Source organism: Eublepharis macularius, chromosome 6, assembly GCF_028583425.1.
Source record: "Eublepharis macularius isolate TG4126 chromosome 6, MPM_Emac_v1.0, whole genome shotgun sequence".
Classification (NCBI taxonomy): domain Eukaryota; kingdom Metazoa; phylum Chordata; class Lepidosauria; order Squamata; family Eublepharidae; genus Eublepharis; species Eublepharis macularius.
Window position 1 is genome coordinate 100,428,836 of NC_072795.1, and position 24,865 is coordinate 100,453,700.

At 37.2% G+C, this 24,865-nt stretch overlaps 2 protein-coding genes across 5 annotated transcripts in view; one reads left to right on the plus strand and one right to left on the minus strand.

Annotated features, from left to right (window-relative positions):
• Positions 1-11,012, plus strand: part of BLNK (B cell linker) — a 106,378-nt gene extending 95,366 nt beyond the window's left edge. For all 4 annotated transcript variants that reach the window (XM_054982870.1, XM_054982869.1, XM_054982871.1 and 1 more), the window contains 8 exons: positions 1,288-1,318; positions 2,579-2,621; positions 3,587-3,665; positions 4,745-4,776; positions 5,297-5,364; positions 7,100-7,183; positions 8,320-8,475; positions 10,258-11,012. In XM_054982870.1, the coding sequence (XP_054838845.1) occupies positions 1,288-1,318; positions 2,579-2,621; positions 3,587-3,665; positions 4,745-4,776; positions 5,297-5,364; positions 7,100-7,183; positions 8,320-8,475; positions 10,258-10,374 (610 nt within the window). In that variant the 3' untranslated portion in view covers positions 10,375-11,012. The remainder of the gene's footprint in view (positions 1-1,287; positions 1,319-2,578; positions 2,622-3,586; positions 3,666-4,744; positions 4,777-5,296; positions 5,365-7,099; positions 7,184-8,319; positions 8,476-10,257) is intronic.
• Positions 11,013-14,620: 3,608 nt separating this feature from the next.
• Positions 14,621-24,170, minus strand: ZNF518A (zinc finger protein 518A). Its single transcript, XM_054984192.1, has 4 exons — positions 24,104-24,170; positions 21,528-21,653; positions 21,283-21,309; positions 14,621-19,900 (listed from the first exon to the last, which is right to left on the minus strand). Exon 4 carries the CDS (start codon positions 19,790-19,792, stop codon positions 15,278-15,280), a length of 4,515 nt encoding a protein of 1,504 aa, XP_054840167.1. The 5' UTR covers positions 19,793-19,900; positions 21,283-21,309; positions 21,528-21,653; positions 24,104-24,170; the 3' UTR covers positions 14,621-15,277.
• Positions 24,171-24,865: the final 695 nt, after the last annotated feature.

Sequence of the window (24,865 nt, forward strand, 5' to 3'; positions counted from 1 at the left end):
GTGACGAAATGTCTGAAGACTCATTTATTGCATTTTAAGCTGGTGTTCCCTGCAACATCTGTCAGAGTAGCTTTTAATAAGTGTCAGAAATGTGGGCTGGTATTAACACCACTGTAAAATCGCTCCTCTGTGCAGTTCACAAAAGAAAATAAGGAGTAGGTTATAGACCTCATGACCCCAGTATCTGGGGCAGGGTTTGCTACTATCACCCCAAACTATAGCCTGTTAGTATGCCCAAAGGGTGAATAAACCAAGCCTTCTAGGGATACGCTACTCTTTAGTTTCTGTAATCAGGAGTCATTGAAGCTATTGCCAGTCAACAGTCACAGCAACCAGAGTGTCTCAAGAAAAAAAAAAACTCTAACCACCTAGCACACAAAGTGTTGCCCCTAACTAAAACTATCTTCTTCTGTGTTAAGCCACTACTCATTTCGTAAAACATTCAGTGTACCAATAGGCAAGTGATGAGTAAAAGGTAGGCCAGTTTGGTGTAGTGGTTAAGAGAACGGGACTCTAATCTGGAGAGCCGGGTTTGATTCCCCACTCCTCCACAAAGCCAGCTGGGTGACCTTGGGCGAGTCACAGTTCTCTGGAGCTCTCTTAGCCCCACCCACCTCACAGGGTGATTGTTGTGGGGTAATAATAACACTTTGTAAACCGCTCTGAGTGGGCATTAAGTTGTCCTGAAGGGCGGTATATAAATCGAATGTTATTATTATTATTATTTACTAATCCTAACTGGATCTCAGCATGCTACACCACTAATATGCTAAAACAGTAAAACGATAACTTGGCTGATTTGTAATTTTGCGCTTTACTCTGATCAGTTTTACCTTGAAAAGGGATACTGTATGAAATGCTAATAACCCCTTTGGTTTTGAGTATCTCCCAAATTGTTCTGATACCTGCTCAAGCCACCCTATTCTCCTTCTGTTTCAAAAGCGATTTGCTATTGCCATGGAGTATGGGACTTAAGGGAAGAAGCACGAAGCCAGAGCTGATTCAGGGAGGTTCAATTAGTTGTGCAGTTCTGGAGATACCATCTCTAAACTTTACTTGCAAACTGCACCTATACCAGCTATATCAGCTAATTGTATGAAAGCATAAAAGCCGCCTCTTTAATATTTTAAGATTTATTGAATCCATGTAACAGTATCCACTCTCCATGCATGGTATCAACAGCTGAGACAGCTTTGAACCCGAATTCTAATCTCTGCCCTTTTTGCAGTTTATAATCATATGACCATATATGTAAAACAGCAAGTAACTTTCATTTTTAAACTCTAGGAAAAAACCACCAAATCCAGCAATCCCCTCAGTAAGTTGATTTTCTGTTTATTATAATTTTTTAATTTTGAAGGGTGTGGGGAGGCATATTCTGTGTCATTTAATGTTGTACAATTGTAATCACTCACCGATTGGGTTTTCTTGGAAAATCCAAATAGTGAAATATCCAACACTTACAACCCCAGTAATACATAGGCTAGCTTCCCAAAAACAATAGGTGCAAGCAAAGAACCTACTGACATATCTGTATGGATGGAGGGATGAACATGTAATTCCATAAGCAGCCATGCAACAAGGAGGTACCTATGGGACAGTCACTTCTATATTCTCTGATCAGTGTTTGATTTCACGCACAGCAGCACCTTACGCTAGGAAAACAGCTACATCCCCCACAGAAGCCAGTGCCCACGCTCAAAGAAGAGTTATCTGGATTTTGATTATTTTAAAAAATCATGCTTTGAGAAGGAGGGCAGACCCTTTGTTCTTGCCAGTCCTCCTATTCCAAATTGATTGCAATTAGTTCATGTATTTAAAGATTTTTTTAACCTCAGCATAGCTTCCAAAAAAACTAAAACCAACCATACATAAAAGCACTGCAATTAAGTGATCTAATAAACCATAACCATGTAAAAATAGGATATGGTGTAGAGTTCTGCTCATGGGATGAGGGTTTCCCACATTTCCCCCCAACAAAAAGCTACTCCTGAGAATTGAAAACCCTAAGAAATGGAACAGGAACGTGATGTAAGGATTAAATCCAATCTTAAAATGGCAAAATGGTATCAGCAGTACAGATCAGTCATAGTTTAACTACTTTTGTTCACATAACGATCATCTGTATTCAGTTTAACGCAGTAAATCAGATGGCAAGCTACCAAATGGTAACTTAACACAGTGGACACAGAACAAAAGTTCAGGTTTAAAGGTACCTAACAAATAACTTTTAGTGTTATGCAATGTTGCATAATACTATCATCACAAGATCACAGTACATGTAAAACAGTATGTATATCTGTGCTTCTGCTGGCAAGCAAGTACTCAACTTCCTGTTAGAAATTAAATTGCAGCTGCTTGCTGAGCCAAATTATTTGGTTGTTCATAAAACAGTTAAAGCAGATCATGATGGGCAAAAGTTCTTCCTCTAACACAAAACTTTGTGAGGAACTGGTCATATGTAATGTCTGACCATAGAGGGAGAAGAATTATAGTGTACATAAGACTAAGAAAGCACACAATGGATATAGAAATATTTTTGCCAAGACTTACTTACATCCTTTCTGTGTAACTGCAGAAACCAAGCCTTCCTAGCAGAGATCATCTAACTATGAATGAAGGTAATTTACTATTGCTGTGCAAATATTTGTCTATGATCTTGTCTTGCTTTATCAGGAATAATGAAGAGTTAATAGATATACCACCCCAGCATATAACCTATTGAAACAGAAGATGCACTATAAAAACACATTTTTGTTACATTTGGTATGAAATATAGAGCTTTTTAACAAATGGATCTTAATTGCTAAATCAAAGGTGAGAAAGGCATTCTCATTCAAATCAGATTATATTTGAAACCTGCATGGTTGTGATTTTCCCCTTTAGTATTTGGTGTCATCTGAGTTTGTTCATAGAACAGTAAAACTGAATTAGACCTGGTTGGTACATCCCCTAATCCAGCAGTTTTTGCTGGGTTACCACCTAGTGTCTACAGGTTTCTGAGATCTTTCAAAGATTGCTACAGTAGCTAAACCTTTCTCATAAGAGTGCATACTTAGGAACAAACATGGATTAGTTAAAACTTTTTAAAAGATCCTGGTTACGTACTCTTTCTTTTCACATTTTGAACTCATTGGTAGACTTCTGGGATTTGTGCGGAGGGGAGTAGAGTTACTATTCAAGATTCAAGCCCTCTCATCTCTGCTACAGACTCCTGCTGTTCATCTCAGGGGCAAGATATAATTGAGATGTGATTGGCTGATGTGTTCGGATCAGTAAAGGATCTCACAAAAACAGATGGAGCGTTTGGAAACTGGTTTTGCTACACATATTTCAATCACACAAACTTCTATTATTTTCCTAGATATGTAGCTTAATAGTATTGTTTCTAGAGGGAGAAATTCATACAATAAAGAACATGAACTGATGGACTCAAACCTGTGCTTAAACGTTTGGTTGCTTCAACTCCAGCATAGCAGAGAATGGAAAGTTGAGTTTCCAAAGTAATGTCTTTAATGTAACGAATTGGACCAAGTGCAAAGTCAAGCCAGGTTAATTTATGTTCCAAATCTTTTTCAAATCACAGATAAACCTATACCAGCTGAACGTCGCCGGGGTTCCAACCATGATCTTCCTCTTCCACCAATACCGTCTAATCTTCATAAGTAGGTATTCTATATCATAATAATAACATTTGATATATATACCACCCTTCAGGACAACTTAATGCCCACCCAGAGCGATTTACAAAGCATGCCATTATTATCCCCACAACAAAACACCCTGTGAGGTGGGTAGGACTGAGAGAGCTCCAGAGAGCCGTGACTGACCCAAGGTCACCCAGCTGGCTTCAAGTGGAGGAGTGGGGAATCAAACCCGGTTCTCCAGATTAGAGTCCCATGCTCTTAACCACTACACCAAACTGGCTCTCTTTTTCATGTTCATTGAGAGTGTCCTCATTTCTACATAAAATGCTAATTTAAGAATCCAGAAAGAGATAGATAAGGACAGAAATATTTAAGTAGCAAGAGAATGAGATTAGGTTTACTAACGTCTTATTGAGAGCACTCTCTTGGCAAGACCCTATTTATTCATGATTACTGCCAAAAAAAAAGACAGCCATGCATTTGGTTCTCCTCTGTGATGTGTGCTGTAGCCCAGACCATATTGGATGTCACAACACGATCCCTTTCCTCTACAGTTGGTGATGAGAAAGTGCAGACACTGCATCCTCACACTGTAACATTAAGGTCTGTTCAGTATTATTTAAGGGAATGTATAAGTGGGGCACGAAACACACAACTGCTGCTTTTAGCAGTAACCACATTTAGTGGTTCTAGCTTAGTCCTGTGTTTCAAGAGTAAACCAGAGAACCACCAATAGTTTTCTAACAGTAAGTGAGTTGTATTCTATGACTCTCTTTCACTAAGGGACAACTCTTGCTCTGCCTAAACAAGGCTCCTCACTTGATGAAAGGCAGGCATAGGGTCCAATCCAAACATTTAAAGTGTTCCCTGAATAACAGCAGGTTTTTTTTTAATTACTACTTTTTTAAAACTATGTTATTGTTACAATAAATGTTTTATATTTTGTGCCCAGCTTGAAGTATCCTTTCATATGTGCATCATTATTGGATTCTACACTTTTATTTTTTTTAAAAAAACAAAACACTGTGGGGGAAATGTAGCATATCATAAAAATCAAAATGTTCTATGTTTCTTTACTCTCTTACCATGTATTTCAGACCACTGCCACAAAAGCCACCGCTTTCTCTAAGTAAGTACACTTTCTTGTTTGAATTAAGACAAGATGGATAGCCATATTAGTGGGTAGCAGTAGAAAAGAACAAGAGCCCAGTAGCACCTACAAGACAAACAAAATTTGTGGTAAAGTATGAGCTTTTGTGAGTCACCGCTCACTTCTTCAGATATCTGGTATCTGATATCTCACTTCTTCAGATATCTGGTATCTGAAGAAGTGAGCTGTGTCTCACGAAAGATCATACCCTACCACAAATTTTGTTAGTCTTATAGGTGGTACTGGACTCTTGATCTTTTCTATTGTTTGAATTAAGTTAGGTTTAGTTTCAAATCTCTGGATCATGAATCAGAAAGCTCCAAAAATAAATTCCATCTCACTATCTTTATCACTGATACAGCCTCAACAAGCCAGAAGACCACACACAGAAAAGGCAATAGCCTAAATAAAATAAGGCATAACTTCTGCAGCATTCTTTTGTAATAAAATAATGGCCATAAGGATGGGATCTTATGTTGCATTGTTTCTTCCTCTTTAGGATCACCGGATCCCATGAATCGCATCTTAGCTATGCCACGCAATAGTATTTCTAATACAACAGAACAGGTACAGTTTTTACAAAATAATAGGGAACGTGGACCTCCACCAACTTCTGGAAGGATACAATGAGAGATTGCTGTCGTAAAATACTAATTCTTAGTCAAATATTTGGGGCTACTCCACTAATGCAGACCAAAATCAAATACTTTCCAATGATCAAATGACTGTATTTCTTTAATTCATTTTCAAGGAATTAAATCCACAGCAACCTCTCATTTACCATTCAGCAGTCATTTGTAGAAAACCTTGTCAAACAGTTAACCACAGTAAGTGAGGAAATAGCTATTCATCAAGAACTTAGCAAAATACATGTTGTAACTTCAGATATACAAGAGAGAGCTGCTTCACAAACTACTTTGAGTGTAAAGACCCACTGGTCCAGGAGGAGTCAGTCGAATTGGGGGCTAAAGTCCCAGTCCTGAAAGAACACCCCCGAACACAGCGCTGAAAGAGCTGCCACCATTTTGCCCAATGAAGTCCTAGCTCAGAGATGGGGGGAAATAAACCTCCAGCTTTACCAGCTCTGCTGAACTTCCATTAAAGTTAAAAAGGTAGCTGAACCAATCTGGTTTGGGCACTGGTTTAGGTTAAAGCCAAGGATCAAAGATACATCACACAGTTTTGAAGAAAAGATCTAACACTATACATACCAGGCAGATTCTCTTGCCATACTGAGCTGTGATGGTAACTTGTAGGTGCAACACAGCATTCTTAGTCAAAGTTTCCATCTCCAAGGCATCAAGTCAAAGTTGGAATCCATAACTAAGAAAGGCCATCAGGGACCTCCACACAGGGCAGAAAAAGACAAGAACAAAACTGACTTTGCCAATTTATTCCCAATTTCCTAACAACCTGGGGAGATCTCACCAACCAGTATCCTGCCATAGTATGTGAGGCTGACATTCAGCCGTTACACCAACCCACATAGCATTACTATGAGCACATACTTATCTTCTCTTGGGAACCAAAATTGGGTCAGATAGACTTGATCAGTTGGTATGCTTGGCCTTGCCTCTAATCTTGGGAGGCTTCAACAACAGCATCTGAGCTTCAAAACAAGCTTCTGTGGATTTACTCTTACAATAGCATCGATTACTCAGAAGTCCTACAGATTCTGGCCAAGTAAGCCTATTTTTTACCTTGGAACAGTCTCCAGAATGCAAAATATCCACAATCTATGTCACAAATGCATATATTGCAGCTTTCCTGGCCAGAACCACATAAATGGTAGTTCAGCATTTATGCATGCATATTTATAGGAAATGTTCATGTCTCTAAAGGTTTCTCCGGATGTTATCTTGCTAAGGCATCAAATATAAGACCAGTGCTTAGTCGGCAGATCCATGGTTCCAGAGTAATGGAATACATTCCCCCAGAAAGTGAATAGATAATCTTCCCCATCTCCTGTTGCAGAAGTGGAAACAGTGAAAGAAGTGTAGAAGTGAAAGCGTTGTTCTACTGGGCATTTGGGGCTTGTTGAAGATTATAAAACTAGTTGAATGTACTGGGTTGGATCTTATGCTTGTGAGGTTGCAGGCAATTTCCCCTCCCACTGCATTCACCTGCAGACCCCTCATACCGTTTCAGTGGGTCCCCCTGAGCAGGATTTTAGCAGAGCAGAGCAGATGGGAGTGGGAAAAGAGGTAGGAAAGTTCTGTTCCACAAACACTGTTTCTTGGGACCCAACCTAATTTTTTAAAAATAACATTCTTAAGTACACAAAAATCCATTTTTCCCACAGGATTCTAGCATTCATGGTAAAGCATGGTATATGGCTTCCAGTGACCGAAAAGCAGCTGAGGATGCATTATACAGATCAAACAAGGTACAAATTTCAGTACAGATTCTCATTCAGAAATCTTCAGAAGCACGGGGAAGGGACATGGCTTATTGTTGATTAAGAGGCACATGGTTTATAGGGATGAATGCTGCTCTCCACAGATCTTCATAAAATGAATTCTATCCAAGTCTGTATTGCATCAGCAAAGCACTCCAATTTATGCAAGGGGGAGTGCCTTTAGCATATTCTCCCTTCCTGTTTCACCCACCTGCACCACACCTCACATTGCTCCCAAGGATTCCTGGACTGCTGGAAGTGTAGGAAGTTTCAGTATTATGAGGGAGGCATGTCCATAGTTATTTGGATCCAAACAAATACAATTTGATAACATTAGTCCCAAACCCTTCTTTCAACTTGCACCAATGCAAGTATTATATGCAGGAAGTCCTCATTCCAATTGTAAGATAATGGAGAATATACACCTTCAGTGGCCAGTATCCTACCACTACTGACCAATATCTAATAATAGAACAGAACCAATCAACATAGGGATTCAAAAAATCATTAGACATTTTGTGGCAGGACATCAATGCCAGACTATCAAATTGCATGTTTTGAAGATATAAGTATTAAGAGAAGCCACCTCCAAAGCAGGGAATGATAAGCAGAACTCCCAACCAACACACTTTGTAAATAAATAGTAGTTTGCAAGTAAGAGGCTGTCCATCATCTCTTCAGATAACTACCATATAGATACTATGCATACTTTGAAAACTTCAACTTGCCCTTAAACCTGAGATGAAGAGGATGGTCTGCTTCCCTAGATCAGGAATCAACAACTTGTGCATTTTTTTGGTTAATATAGCATCATATTCGAAATCAAATCTATTCCACACACTTCACCTTGCCTCTCCACCTGAAAATAATGGGGGAAGTACTCTAGATATATCAGTGGGTAAATGGTGTCAGGATCATAGTTCTGATTCTGAACATGTTGTGGAAGGAAAACAGATTTCCTCAAAATAGATAAGCAGCAACAAGAGTCTGAGGGGAGGAAAAGTTCCCATTTTGGAGCACTGATGCCACAGTACCAACTCTGACAATTTGTTAGGATGGCAGAAAAAATACATAGAAAAGTTAATGTGCTATGTTATTAACCTAATTTTTTTAACTTGGTTTAGGATGGATCTTTCCTAGTAAGAAAAAGTTCTGGACAAGACTCAAAGCAACCATATACACTAGTTGTATTTTACAACAAGCGAGTATATAATATCTCAATTAGATTTATTGAGTCAACAAGACAATATGCTCTAGGCAGAGAAAAAAGTGGCGAGGAGGTAGGTTACTACTACTTTGTTTTATACCTTAATACATAAATTGGAATTTTAGTTACATTGCTTATGAGCATCAAAAGATCTGATATATAACCATTTTTTTATTTTTGAAATTTCATGTCATTTATACTCTGTCTTTCTCCCCAGTGGGGAACCAAAGCAGCTTACATCATTCTCTCCTCTCCTCTATTTTATCCTCACAACAACCCTATGAAGTAGGTTAGGCTGAATGTATGTGCCTGCCCCAAGGTCACTCCATGCAGAGTAGAAATTAAAACCTGGGTCTTCCTTATCTTAGTCCTATACCCTACTGGTTCTTTTTTTATGCATATATCTAAATAAAGAGAAAACATTATTTCAGTCCAACTAAGACCTAATTAAAACTGAATGCAATCTCTTCACTACTCATTTTAAGAATCAAATCTTCTATCTCCCCTTCATTAAAAAGTTCCCACTAGAAGTTCTTAACAGTAGCTTTCCTTAAATGTAGAAGGGCAAAGTTGTAATTTATAAAAGTTATAATATAAAAGTTATTCAAAGGCAGTTGGGAGAAAGTAACAATTTAATGGAATAGGCTCCAAATAAAAGAGGGAATCTCTCATTCCCACGTATGAGCATGTACCTCCAAAATCTTTTAAAAACTTGGTTTAAAGGGCTGGATCTAAAACTATTGTTCCATGTGTGGAAGGTGCATTCTGCTCTCAAGTGGCTGTTTCACATCACACTATTCAAGAAAAAATCTGAATAAATTTTGCTGCCTGTTGAAGCTCTAACACAAACATTAAAACTACTTTGGGATTAATCCATATGCAATCTTCCACAACAGTTCAAGTGGCTATTTTCATTCTACTTATGGCTCTTCGGATTCAACCTGTAGGAATCAATGTATTAAAGTTGACTGCAAAAATACATAATTTTAAACCAACCTTACAGTAAACTGCAATACTATATATTGTTGACATCCTATTATACTATTCTCTTTTCATATTACAGTGCTGATATGCCTGTCAGGAAATTAGTCTATGTACAGAATTTTTTTAAAAAATGAAAACTTTTTTTGAATTTTTCTTAGAACACTTTGGAAAAAATTAGGTATTTGTATATCATAACATTTGAGAGTTTATCAAAAGACAACTTTGGAATCCAGATTCATTTGTGGGGGAGGTACAGAATTTCATGTTTCATCTAGAAATGCATTACCAAAGATGTTACATAAAAACCATTACATAAATTTCAAATACAAGCCAATAAATTAATACAGAAATACAAAAACCACCTGTTAGCCTCTTGCCATGAAAACTCTGCCAGGGGTCGCCATAAGTCAGCTGTGACTTGAGGGCACTCTCCACCACCACCACAATGGACACTAGCAGCTGCACAAAATCCGGCCACCTTATCCTTATCAAGGCTCATGGTCCAAAAGGAGAAAGAAAATATACAGTTCTTCACATCTACCTGGAATTTTTTTGGAGAATAGGAGTAATGACATGTCTTAAGATCACAACAAACAGGGCAATTCAGCAAGACATGCCCAACTGTTTCAAAGTGTATTGTATTTCATGTATTTTGCATGAATCCATCACTCTTACTTTTCAAGGATAATTCATTTTCTGATGCTAGTTTACTACTCAGTTGTTAGAAAAGCTTATCATTAAAATATATAGATATTTGGCACAGAAAAATTTCGCTCATGAAAAAATGTTCAAATCCAGTATTTGACTGAATCAGAGGAGTTATCTTTACAACAATGCTAAGTAACCCTTCTTACCTGTTTTCTCAATCTAGCGCTTCAACAGTGTGACAGAAATAATAGAAAATCATCAACGAAATTCTCTCGTTCTCATTGACAGTCAAAACAACACCAAAGACTCCACCAAACTAAAATTTATTACTAGAGTTTGATAACTGTATTGAGAACTCGACATGGAAAATATTGCAGGCCTCACCTTTTCAGAGCGTTCAAGATCAAGTATTTGAACAAGCATCTAAATCTACAATTAGAAGATTTTTCCTCCAAAAGTTCTACAGAAAAAAGTCACTTTTTTGACAAGCACACACACAAATTTATAAGAGAACCAAGATAAATTTGGTACTGGTAGAATTAACTATTTGTGACTTTAATTTTATGATGATGTTATTCCAAATTCACACCTGAGCCATTATGTACTTGAAATGTATTTTTTTTCTCATGGCATTCCAAACTTAACAGAGAAGCAGAACAGTCACTGATAAAATGTAATTATTTAATACACCTAAAGGAATTGTACCTTCCATAGCACACTCTTGCTAATGTTAATTTCTTGTGAAATTCACAGACTTGTCAAACTTAAGAATATCTATGCCAAGATAAGTTACTGCTTGGAATAAGTGAGAGGCAAGATTGTTTTCTAGGACGAAAGACCAAGTCAGGGTTTCAATATGATGTAATAATGGATTTCATATTGGCTTCAGCTGTATTTGTTGAAACCAATGTTACATTTTTTTAAGTAAAAGTACATGTAAATATAGTATTAAAAGAACTAAATTTCTATTACCATGAACTGAGTGCATGTGAGTATATATTATTGTAATCAAGCACCTTGTTGTAATGTTCATATTTCAAGTATGCCTAATCTCTCAAATTTGCATAAAACTGGTATTTAGACTTGCATGCTACTGCTCTTTAAATATTCACGTAACAATAGGCATCCTGTTAGTTTACAGTGTATTGGTACTCAAGGAATTTGTACTTTAAAATCTTAGGACTTCCACATTATTTATACCAGATGGACACAGGTCTATTAAAATACTTCATTAACTGTAAAGGTTTTATTTTCTTCCATCATGAAGAAAACAAAATTTGAAATGAGACACACTACACATTTCAGACTACATTACTTTGTACTGAGACAGGCTTTTAAAAGTTAAGCAGTGCAGCTGCAACTCAGCAATGATCCCGTTATTGACCTTTGGCTTTAACTGGCAATGGGATGTACTCTTAGGCATGCATTTGTGTAAACTATAGCACTGAAAATAAAAAGCATGCATGATATACCACTGCGAGTCACAAGCATGTTTTTGTCAAGACCCTGATGATGAACAGGCCAAAAGAGCAAATGTAGCTCTGTTCAATAATCACATTATTTTACTAGTCTGTACACTCAGATTGGCAACTCTTTCATATCATACTAGGTAACAATATAATTGAACAAACCAAATTAAATACAGCTCCATTGTAATATTTTCCATGTTGCTATGAAACTGTCATTTATTTCAAAAATATTTTAGTATCAAAATGCAGTTGTGTGTAGCTCAGAGACTACAGGTTACCATCAAAATATTAAGTTGTTTATTCTTCCCCAAAACAGCCAATCCATTTAGTTTCATGGCAAAGGAATTTTTTGCATACATTTCTACATGCTTCCAATAGCTGACCTACCACCGAATCCACAAGTTCTAATTGTCATTTGCAAAAATATAAGGCTTTAGTTTTTCTTTCTACTCAATATAGCTACATGAAACAATTCTGTTTGGCTTTCATATACAATGAATACAAAGTACGAAGAACAAAGTACTTGCACTTCAAGTAAATATGCACAAAAACGTAGCATTTAATAGTATTTTAGTGATATTTATACCAAAAGGGAGTTTGCAACCAAGGAATCGGGAGCAGTCTGAGACTTGGAAGGGAAGCCATGAAGGAACTAGAAAGATCCTGAAGCATAAGAAAATGTTGCTGGAGACTAAGATAATCATACTATAGTATTCCCTATTACTAAGTATGGATGTGATGGTTGGACAATGAAGAAAATTGGTAAGTGGGTTCTGAATGACTTCTCCCAACAAGCTAAACTGAGGCTATCGTACTTTGGTCATATTGTGAAAAGTCAAGAAGACTCACTGGTAAAGACAATAATGCTAGAAAGTTGAAGGCAGTAGGAAAAGGGGAAGACCCAACATGAGATAGATTGATACAGTAAAGGAAACCACGTTCTTCTGTTTGCGAATGGAAGGGTGTTAACAATTGGATATTTTGGAGGTCATTAATTCATAGGGTCACCATAAATTGGAAGTGACTTGACAGCACTTAACACACACATTTATTGAGTTCATTTAAATGTATCAGACTTACAAGGCAAATGTATTCATTCCTGTCAGTATGTGGAAAGAAATAGCAACCCATCTTCAGATCTGATCTACCACTGATCCAGAACTAGAAAACCTTTTCGATTGCTGGAATTTTCCCAGTCTTCTTGAATATAATAATCTTAGAATGGAATACTATTTATTTGCATCCAACACTTCTGAATACTATTCAATTTACCAAGAATCATTAGAACTGTTTTTTTTAAATACGAAACTGTTCAATTTTGTTAGCTGTGAGAATGGACTAAAATTTAATAGCAATATTACAAAAATGACAAAAGATGTACAGTCAGCTAACATACTCTCAGACAGCATTAAAAACAGCTATTTTGTAGGAAAGTCATTTCACAGACATTCTGCCTGGATGCTCTGAAGCACAAGCCACACGATTGAACTTTTGTAGAAGGCAAATTATTTTTCAAAACGCAAGGCAACATCCTTATAACATTTCCTCCATGTGTTGTATGTTACTTTAAACTCAGTCAAATTCATGGTGTGTACTTATGACTTTTTATATAAATATTAAAAAAAATGCATAAAAAGTTGGAATGTCTACACATGGAAACAGATTAATCATCCTAAATCTCTTCTGGTAAACTTATACTTTACTAAATATAAGCATATTTAAGCTATTACATATCTGAAGAAGTTCAAGTGACTAACACCAAGACTGTTTTTTAAGTTACCAAGTATAGATTTTTAACAGCAAGCTAATACTTCAATTTACAATAAAGACGTGTGCTTTACTCATTATTTTAAATAGCCAATAAAAATACAGAGCAATATATCTATAACAATTTTTGATACCAAGATATGTGCAGGGGAGTTCTTAAGAGGTAATTCTGAATTGCATTTCTTGTTTAAAAGCTTCATTATTTTCCTGAGATACATTATAAGACATGATCAAGCACTGAAAAAAAAATTACAAATATGAGTCCATGTTACTGCTCAGTATACTTGAAATTTTCCCTGCTAATTCCATAGGATTAGTTCTCATCATCAAATGAAGCTTATTTTTCTACAAGATGTACAACAAATACTAACTGCTCACTTTCCTTCCAGTACAAAATGTATAATCTGCTGTGGATCTCAGAAAGGTGGACTATAATAAATGAATAATAAATAATATTAATTTTTCTTGTGTATTTCTATCAATAAATACAATTATACTCTTATAAACTGTATATTCAGGACTCACTAGGGAGTGATCCCAATATGGCAGAAGTCTTGAGTTATGTACGTGGACACTTCTCTGACCCCCTTACTTGAAGAGCAGAAGAGTGATGGCTGATGCAGCCTGCACATTTATTCAAACATGGTATCTGCCCTATACCATGACTGAATATCCTTATTCTTTTGGGGATCAAGAATACACTTTATTAAACATTTGCAATAAAACTTGTTCAAATGCTATGTTGCTATTATGAGGGATGCAAGAGGAAGCTCATCAGAACTGTCATGCTTAGATTTCTTTCCAGGAGGTAACATCTGTACAGGTTAATAAACTTAAAGATGCAATCCTATAGTTCATGGAGAAAAATTATTTTGATTGAATATTGACTACAGGTTACAATCTTAAGAGATTTTGTAGAGTAGATGGTGAATCAACACAAATAAAAGCCTGAGCAAAAACCAAACACCATCTTTACAACACAACCACCAGTGTTGTATTGTCAATATTAGTTCCATAATTAGTCAATAATTGTCAACTATTTCCATAATTTAGGGCAGAACATACATTCAACGTGGGGAAAACATGGTTTTTGTCTGAATCGGAAAGGTGTCCAAACATGGAAGGGGGTTGTTCTGATGGGTACCCAATGTTCTTAGGAATAGTATGAAGCATTAAAGGAAGTCAAGACTGAAGTACTCCTAATAAAAATTACACTGACTAGTGCTCTCCTCCCCAACAAACATTGTGAACACTCAAAGTGAGCATGAGATTTCTAGAAAGACCAAAAGAAACATCTGTCATTCTGAAACACCACACACATTGTGAATACGCTTCCAACCAATTTCATCCTCAGGCTTAAACACAATAACATGTTTATTGATTTATATGAAAAATACTCCACTAAGAAAGTAGACAAACTGCACAGAAATAGTACAAGTGTCATGTGCATAGCTTAAAGCATTCACATATGGCTTTGTTAAAAAGAAACTGTTAGGAACCCTGGTCCTATGTGGACCTATGGGTATACAGTTGACACAAAAGTAAACTGCTTCACATCTTTTAGGCACTTGCTAACAACAGTGTTCAATCCCTGGAAAAGAAAAAAAATTGTTCTTGTTTTTAAAGATCAAGGGAAAATACAGCAATAGCTGCGTGTAGCTGAAAAAACCTTTTTAGTAGTGCATGCACAGAGCTGGAAAAATACAATTCCTGTGCAAGATTTATAGCAAATAACTGAAGTACAAAAATATGTACACATTTTGATTTTAAATATATACAGAACAAAAAGCCCTGAAATTCATTTTCTAAATAAAAATATATGACATGATAGTAGTAACAAAATGCAATTTACACTGCAATTGCAACTATTTAATTTAAATTCATACATGTTCATTTTAGGTGCTACCACAAAACTTGCTCTTTAAAAAATGTATTTAGTACACTGCTGTCATCCAAAATTTGTAATTAGATTAACTTTGTTTTGCCTTCTCCACTAATCATAATAAATTACCCTAATGAATTCCAGTCTCGAGTGGCTTCCATTAGATGACGCTGCCCATGCCCCACCCAGTTGTCCTGATTGTCAAATATCCTCCCACAAAACCAGCAACTAAACTTAGTTTTCAGTGTATTATCAGAGGTAGTTTTTACAATCTGATAATTATTTTTGCTAGTCTTCTTCAGAGTTAATTTTAAAACAAACCTCTCTTTTACAGGACTAACAGGTTTCAGCATTCTGCGCTTTCTTCGGGGGATATCATCAGTGATTATGTACAAACTGTTACTATAATATGCTGGTTCCAGAAGAGCATCAATAGTTCTTTTTGACAAAGAAACCTTTAGCACATGTCCTTTAAATTTAGCAATAGTCTTCATAACATTTACAACTTCTGGAACATCTGCATCAGGATGGTTTAGTACTACAACTGGTTGATTTCTTCGGGGGCATTTGACAAGTTGTTTAGAATTAAAAGGAAGTAATTTTAGAATCCTCACAGTGTCTTTTGACGCTTTTTGTCTACAAGGAGTCTGAATCAAGGATTCCAATTCACTGATATCCATTTGATTTTTTTCTTTACACTTTCGATGCAACATTTTCTTTCTAGGAAGTTCCTGAAGATCATCCTTAGCTTTCCGCTTCAAATTCCTGTTCTTCTGTGAAGCTGCAACTGTAGAAACCTTAATGTTACTTTGCTTTGAATGCCGCTTAGGTTTTGAAATTTTGTGTGTCATAGTCCCTGCTGACATTTGGCTTCCAAAACCACTTCCTTTGTTGGTCATTAATGTTTGCACAGAGTCAGATGGACATTTTTGTGACCGTGTCTTCACATGTTTGGAGGAATGTACAGATTCTACAGAAGTGAAAGGATCCTTGGATTTACAGCTTGAAAAACAGGCATTTGCTGGCATCAATTTTCCTGGAGAGATTAAGGCATCGCTAGAAGAAAAGGCTGTCTTTTTTTGTTCTAGCGCAGGGCTATTAAAGGAATGCATATTATTGAAAGATGACACAACATTGCTAACTGGTTGACAGTTCTCTGCAGCAGGGAAGGTCTTAATTTTCAAAAAAAGCTTCTGTTGCATTGCTCCAGGTTTCTTTGGTTCAGTATTTTGAGTACATGCAGTACCATGAAAAACATTAGGATTCTGTACTAGGGATTTGTTTGGCGACATACATTTCAGAAAAACCGCTTGTCTGCCATTGGGCAAAAGTGCATAAACAGGTTGTTCTTGTCCAATCTCCTGTTGTTTTCTTGACTCCAAGGAGTCAACTTTACTATCTTGAAAACCAGTAAGTATTTTCACAGAGGAAATTCCACTCTCATGACAGTCACCTGAATTAGTAACATTAAGTGGTTCCTTATGTGGCACTGAAGAAGCACTTACTGCTCCACTACATGCACTAACACCAAGGGAATTTTTTATACTTCTGGAACTACCTATTCTCAACTCCATCTCTGATGCAGATACTGCTTCTTTAGCACAGTCTTTAGAGGGAAATTTACTTAAAACCTGAGAATTATTTTCAGTGGCATTTGAAATTGTTCCAAGTGATCCACTACCAAATGTCAAAATCATTCCAGGTCCTTTGTTTAAAAGTAAAGATGTAGTTCTTGTTGCCTGAGTATTTGATGAACTTGTGTTCAGAGAAGGTTTTCCTGAAATAACCTGTAATCCTTGTTGGTGAGCAAGACGCAAAGGAACAAAGTATCTTGATGGAGATGACTGAAGCAGTACTGCTTTTTTCTGTTCTGAAAGTGACGGACGGGTAGCATTACGGCCTTGGATAGTGTAGTGCAATTTATCTTTTGCCAACTGTTGTGTTATGATTGTATCTGTCTGAGTTTTAAGTAATCCACCAATTCCTGTTGTCCTTGGAGTTGAATGTATTTCTTGCGTTCTAAGAGATGTTATTGGGACCCGTCTTTCATTCTTAAAATATAAACTTTCATTTGTTGTGCTGCAGTTCGCATTTAGGTCTCTTTTGAATGTAGCAGCAGAATGGGCTAAGCTGCACATAACTGCTGGGTCTTTGAAGTGTGTAAATGTTTTACAACCTGAACTATTAGAAAGTGATTGCTCATAATCAGTTTTTATATACTTCTGTGGGTGAATAGTTGGTTTTCTTTTTAATACATCTTGTAATGACTGATTTACTTCTGGCGACAAATAATGTGATGCCTGATTACTCTGGAGTGAAAAAACTGATGTTATTTTAGGCATAAATGAATTAACACAATTAGAAGCATTGTCTTGTTTAGATTTTTCAGCTACATGTTCCAATACTTGATTTAACCTAGTATTCAAATATCGCTTGCCATCATGATGATTTTCTGTACAACACTGTCCATCAATTGCACGTTTAGACTGACCGGTTGAAAATACTGGAGACTCCTTGGTATTTACATTGCCATAAATAGGTAGCACTGAAGATCTTTTTTCTAAATTTATCCCTGCTGCAGACTGTGGAAAGCATGCTGTAGTTTCACCTACAGAACTCCTTAAGACAGGAAAGGTCTTGTTGGGCATAAGCTCCTTGGATGTATCCAGAATGCCTATTTTAGAGTAATTATGGAAAGGCAATGTTGTTTGATTAGAAAAATCAGTTGGATAATAAACATTATTGTGTTTACTGTTACTGTTCATTTCACCATTCATTATTTTGAATTCTGAAGGAAAAGTTTTTTTCATGGGATCATAATGGAGCATATTTGTTCCAGCAGAAGATAATACCTGAGGATGATCTTGAGGTATATTATTCTTCCAAGAGACATTATCTTTAGTTCCAGTCTGTGACATCAAACAAGAACCAAGTGTGGCAGTATCTGACTTCACTGGAAAATGAGTAGCATACTTTCCTACCACCACAACAGGAGGTACAACAGCTTGTGATGTATTCCAACTAAAATAGCTGTTACTTTCTTGCTTTATTTTTCCTGAAGATTGATTAGAATATTGATTAGATAATGGAGATGTTAATGAGTGAACAGAATTATTTGTAGACATCTGATTATTTTCATGAGACCCAGCACCAGAAAGTAAACTGAAGTTGTTGGGTGACTGCTGTAGACATTCTGCTGAACTATTTTTAACCCCATCGATTTTATTTCCTGCTGCCAAATTTGGTTTATCTGTGGGAAGAAGTTTTATTACTATGTGTTGCTTTCCATCCACCATTTTGAATCCCATAAATTTAGCACTGTAGTTTGCTGGAACAGATATTTTATTATTTTTCACCATCAACACTGTAGGACCATGAACAGCTTTTGTCAACAACCCAAGTCCGGAACATAATCCATCTTCTGCTCTATTGTACTGTAGAGCCGTAGGGGGTTTTGTTCCATTGTGGATATGCTTTTCACCATGAAACATGTGGTCTTCATTTAGCTGCGTTTCTTTTGCAGATTGGCTTATCTCTTCAGATTTAGGCTCTATTTTCTTTGCATTTTCAACAACTTGTCTCTCTTCTTCAATTCTGCAACTGCTACTGGTAATTCTTTTGCGTCTCCACAGCGCCTTTCTTGAAGCACCTGTTTTGTACCTTTTCAAAATAAGTTTTAGTCCTGCTGAAGTCTCCATCTTCTTTTCACTGTTATCTATATCCATTTTATCTTTTGCATAGAGGTGGTCTCTGTGCAAAGCAATAATATGCTTTATAAGGTAAGTTTTCCTTGATGTCATGTAATTACAATACTGACAACTGAAGGGAAACGTGCCAGTGTGTGAAAGAACATGTTTCTGAAACTCTTCTTTTGAGAAACTTACATGTAGACATTTATCACATTTATACTGTATTTCATTGTGCCTGTGAATATGCTGAACAAATGTGCCTACATCCAGGGTAGAAAACCTACATCTTGCACACTGAAAATGACCATTAACACAATGCCTAGATGTGAAATGTTTTGTCAAATCCAGCAGTGTATATCTATGTTCATCATTACAAATTTCACATTTCACTAAAGTGCTACGATGCGTCCGACGGTGTTGATTAAATGACTGAAAATCAGTAGCTGAAAAATTACACATTTCACAGGGGTAAGATGGCAACTCTCCATGGTGCAGCAGCTGAAAATGTTTCTGTAGATCATTTGGGCTGTATCGAATGTTGTTTCTGCATTTTGTACAGCTAAAGTTCAGTATTTTTGCAGACGTTTTCAATCCCTCTTCATAGTGCAGTTCTGGTTTACTTTGTGGAGCAAAAATCTCAGAACAGTGTGGATAGCTACCATTCATATCCTCTTGTATGAAAAATGTAGTTGCGGGTTTCTCTTTACATCCAAATAATTTCATGTATCTGTCAATTTCATGTTTAACTGTCACTTCATTGGGGATATTTACTCTGGGCAACTCAATTTTCACATTTTTTAATCCATAAGAAAGAATGTCTGAAATTGCAGGCTGAGATGTAGACTTTTCAGCAACAGTTTCTGATACTGGATCGGATACTCCATCCGGCACACTGTATTTTAATAAACTTGTCTTTTCAATGTTACAGGATTGTTCCTGTTCAAAAGACATTTTTAAAAAAATATTTTAGTATACTATGTTTTGTCCTTTAGTATACTGTGCTTTTTGTCCTTGTGCTGAAATATTTCCAGAGTGCCAGTTTTTTCCAACTAGGTATACCTGAAATAAAAATTACAAAGTTAATTTTAAACGATATTGCAACAAAAATGATACATACCAGGTTCACATTTTAAAATCTAACCATTTGCATGTTAACATGGCTCAAAATAATAAAAGATGAGCCCAACCCTTAAAGCTTTAACTTATTTCTCTCCATGGCACAGTTGCTTCTTCTTAAGCAGCCTAGACATTATAGATGAAACTTGCATTGTGGTAACACATTTTTTAGCCACTGTCATTCCCCCCTGGATACCCAAGTTACTAATAGCTCCTCCTTCATATGGTTGCTTCTCATTCACCAGCTGGAAATGGCTATAGTTCATGAAGCAAAATGTCATCACTTCCTGCCTGCCATCGCCTGCTTGTCCCAGTCAATTTTCAGAGCTACACACATCCAGCTATTTTGCCAGCATTCCTCCTCCAAACTAATCAGCAAATGCAGTGCCGCCTAGCTTTCTATGATTATTCTACTAATTCCAAACTTGGACAGGACTTGACTAAACAGGCAGATGCCACCACTACACTAACAGTGTAATCCTAAGCAGAGTGACACCATTCTAAACCCACTAACTTCAATGTATTTAGGAAGGTGCTACTCTGATTAGGATTGCAATGTAAGATGTACAAATAAAAATCCACAAAATGCAATTCATAATCCTGTTGATTTCACTAAAAGAAATTTACTTTTACAAAAGGTCCTTTGAAACATATTAGTAGGTATGACAGCCCAAGTGCAGAGACTGAACCATTAGAACACAAATGGAATAAATATGCAACCTAAAATTTTTGAACCAAAATTAAACATAGTTAAGTACATTTTAAAAGCTGTTGCATTATGCCCAACTACTACTAAATAATTTCAAAAGCAAATGCTTATGCAACTATATAAGGCAATATGTACACTTGAGGAGTGGGATGTAGGAATTTTAACAAGGACATGGTATCAGAAATAAGAGTGTCTTCTTATGCAGAGGTTTCCCCTAGGGGTCAGTAATTTTATTAAAGAAAATCCTCTTTCAAAAAAAATTAACAAGATAGCTGTTCTATCAAGAGTTACTAAAGTGATGATGCCAAAGGGGGCAGGGGCTCCAACATGTAGCACTGACTGATATCCACCCTTAGCACAGCAGAAACAAACTGGTAGCCAATCATGTTGATTTACTTTTATTTATTAGATCGATAACTTGTCTAATGTCTTCAAACTCAGTCAATATTGGCAACATGTGCTTAGCTGAAATAACATTAGCTGAAATAACATGGATGCCCTTTCCATAGTACGTGACCCAATCTAGATAACAAGATAAAATATACTGCTAATGATAAATTAATCTTGCCAATAAACTATTTAAAAAATCAAATTCATATAAAGTTTATTAACCTACCTCCCCATGTATTAATTCATCTGTAATCTAAAAGAAGAAAAAAGCCCAATTAGGTAATTGTATAGCTTTCTAGCATGGTTGCCTAGAGCAAATTTTCACTCACCACTGACAAACAGTGGTCATTCTTTATAAAGCCGAGCTCAGACATGAACATAATGCCATTTCATTTTTGGAAAAAGAATTTTTCCAAAAATTTTCCACATAGAAAATTTCTAAATTCAGACAAGAATAAGTCATAAACTTACTCTTTAAGGAAAGGCTACAATTCCATTCTTCAGTAGCCTGTAATGTTTTTCTTTCCCAACAGATGAAGGGGATAAATGCAAGGCTGATGAGAAGACAAATTCAACAGGAAGATGTATCAAAAAAACCTGGAAATGAAGAAAATGATTTTTTTTAATGTTAACATAAATATTTAAGAAAAATGGAGGAATACTAGAGTAACCTCCATATAGGATCTAATCTTAATAGAAATACAGTTTTACAAGATTTTGCTACTCATTTAATATTGCTTTTTAAAAAATGGTTCTAGAATATAAGAATGTTTTCTTCATCCTATTTTTAACGGTGCCCATTAAAATAAATTCAACGACTACAGCAGTACCTCTAAAAAACTGAATAAAATGGAAAAGCAGTTGCCAAGTTTAATTTTAGGAGGTATGTTGTCCTTGATCTTACCAATTTGTATATTTTTGTAAGTGCCTTGCACTTTGATATGGAAACCTGATATTATTGACATACACAATGTGTTCCTTTGTACCTCACATATTCTTATTTGCACTTCAAGTGTACAGATGGAGAGTTGGATCCCATCAAATAACAGCTGGAGAGAAGTTTTTCTTAATGCAGTTCCATTTGTGCAAGCTACTGTGCAAAAGACACTGTAAGATCAAGCACTGTTTTTAATTTTCATGTATACAAATCAAAAAGTAATTTGATGTAGTCATTACAGGCCAACTGGGAAGCAACATATGATTTGATCGAACAAGGTCATGGGTGGGAGGAGACTACTTAAATATACTTTGTCACAAAGTATATTTGTCACTTAAATATACTTTGTCATGGGTGGGAGACTACTTAAATATACTTTGTCAAAAGTGCGTGTGTGATATTTAAAGCTATCTTTCAAACTTAAGTGGTACAAAATCACTAGTTCTTTAAATCCATCCAAATCCCCATTAAGTTTGCTTAAGTTTAGGGTATATCCAGATAGAAGCAACTTGAACCTTTATGGGATGTCATCATACATAACAAGAAGCATCACAGGAAAAGACCAACTGTAGAGACATGTAGGGATGGTTGAATCATCTGTTTATCTGAAATGCTAAGATTTTAAAAAATGGTGCATCTATTCTTCAAAACTAGAACAATCTTACTGAATTGTAGAATCTAGTAATCAAAACACAGTTATTTTAAGAGTGAAAAACAAACCCAACCTAAGAGTCCTGCAAGTATTCACACTCTGAGTTTAGCTTTAGGAGTTGCATGAAGTCATCCAAGTATTACTTCGTTTTTAAAAAAGAAATTCAGGCCTACTGATCATTTCTCAACAATAATGTGCCATATTTTGTACATGTTTCAAGAAATACCAGATGAAAGTATTGTTTGTGCTATAGCATAATACCAATTATATCTTTACATATAAAATATGTCTGCTCAATATTACACATTTTATATCATTTATACTTTTAATGCCAAACCTGTCCAATTTTGACTCACAAGAATTATCATTAAGCCTAAATGAATGCAATGAGTACATTTCCTGTAATCTGGATCTATGTATCCTGATACTATTTACACTATATCTCAATTTACCTTAGCTAGAGCCTTTTTTGAGCAGCATTAAATTTACTACTGAATGTAAGTTCTGCAATGAACAATTGTCAATATCCAAACTGATGATAAACTCATGATAACCATGATTAGGTGTTCTGATGAATAGCTACATCCATGGAGAACAAGATGGTGGTCAAGACATCATATGCTTGTACACATACTGTTGTGTGTATTTTACAGTCTTTTCCATATTAACTTGCATACCTAGCCAGTAATAGTGGGCAGCCAAGGTTGAAAGAGACAAGTCCTTGCCCAAAGTCAAGACCACCTTGGGCTCTGAATGCCAGTAAATGACTTTTGCCTTACTGTCTCCGAGATATTACTGAGAAAAATAAAGAATCAGTTCATGTACCAAGCTGAGCAAAACATTTCAAGATGAGGTGGCTCCAGAACATGGTTCCTTCAGTGAGAAAAAACTCATGACTGACATCAACCTGCTTACTACCTTCAGCCCCAACGAAACAGGAGGTCCAGCAGCGATCATTCAAGTAACACCTTCATTACAACCACGCTGCCCACCCACCCCGGGCCAATGTTGCCCCCAGTATCGCACTCTGCACAGGCCGGGACTGGGGGAGACTCCTTGTCCTCTCAAGCAGGCGGAGTGATACACGGACTTGTTAGACCCCGACAGCGGGGAGTGCGAGGAAAGGCGCGATGAGGTACTAAACTAATTTTAAGTCTTCCCAATCTTTCTTTCTCCCTTTGGCCAAAACGGTCCGAGCAAGGATCCACGCGAACTTTACAGAACCGGCTACAGGAAGATAGAGCGCAGGACTATTTAACGCCTCAGCCCAACAAGAGGGCGGGTTCCTGTTCAACTGCCGGGATTCACCCGACCTGTTTAAAGTCCCCCTCCCCGGCTCAGCCGTTTACCCGACAGGCTACAGAGTGACCCACCTGCCCCCCTTTCCCGCCATAACCGCTCCGGGGCTCATCCCGTCACCCCGCACCCGCCAGGCACAGCGCTGACTACCTAGGTTACCTTGCCCGTCTCCATAGTCCGACGAGTCACTATTGGCGGCCATTACGCTTTCCATCCGGGGACTTCGGGGAATTGACGAACTCAGCAATGGAAGGAGGGGTGGAGTGAGTGTGGCGGAGGGATATGTGCCGCGCGTGGGGCGGAAGGACTAGGGCCCAGGGAAGTTTGTGGGTGCGATTTGTGGCCCTTGGTGTCCTGCGCCCTTAGTCGTTGTTGTCTGAGCTCTTTCGTTCGGGCGCTGCGAACTGGACCCTTCCCTGACTTTTCGATTTACGAAAACTGTTTTGGTAGCAGCTGCTAAGCGGGAGTTTCTGCCAAGCCAATGAAGGCAGCAACAGTGACTGCTTCACCCAACACCGAGTCCCTCCTCTTCCTCCTCCCCTTGTATGTGTATGTGTAAGAGAAAGACTGACTATGGGGGTGGCTCAGTAACGCAAGACAGGACTAGAGCCAGCAAAGAGGCGCCTATACCCCGTGCCCACCTCCTCCTCATGGGTTGCCAACGAAATGGCCTTTAAGCTCCCCCGCGCGCGCGCGATCTCTCCTTGTAGACCGCCTCACACAACCAGAAGCATCATGTCCTCCCTCAGTCAACCGGGAGTGATGACATCACTGTCTTCCCCTTGCTCATCAATCAGCCAGCTTGGTTATTGTCTGAAAGCCCACACCGCCCCCTGATATTAGTAAGGTAGGGCTCAGGTTTCCGTGCAAATAATACCCCTGCTGTGTACAAAAAGAAAACAAATAGGCCTTTTCTCCCCC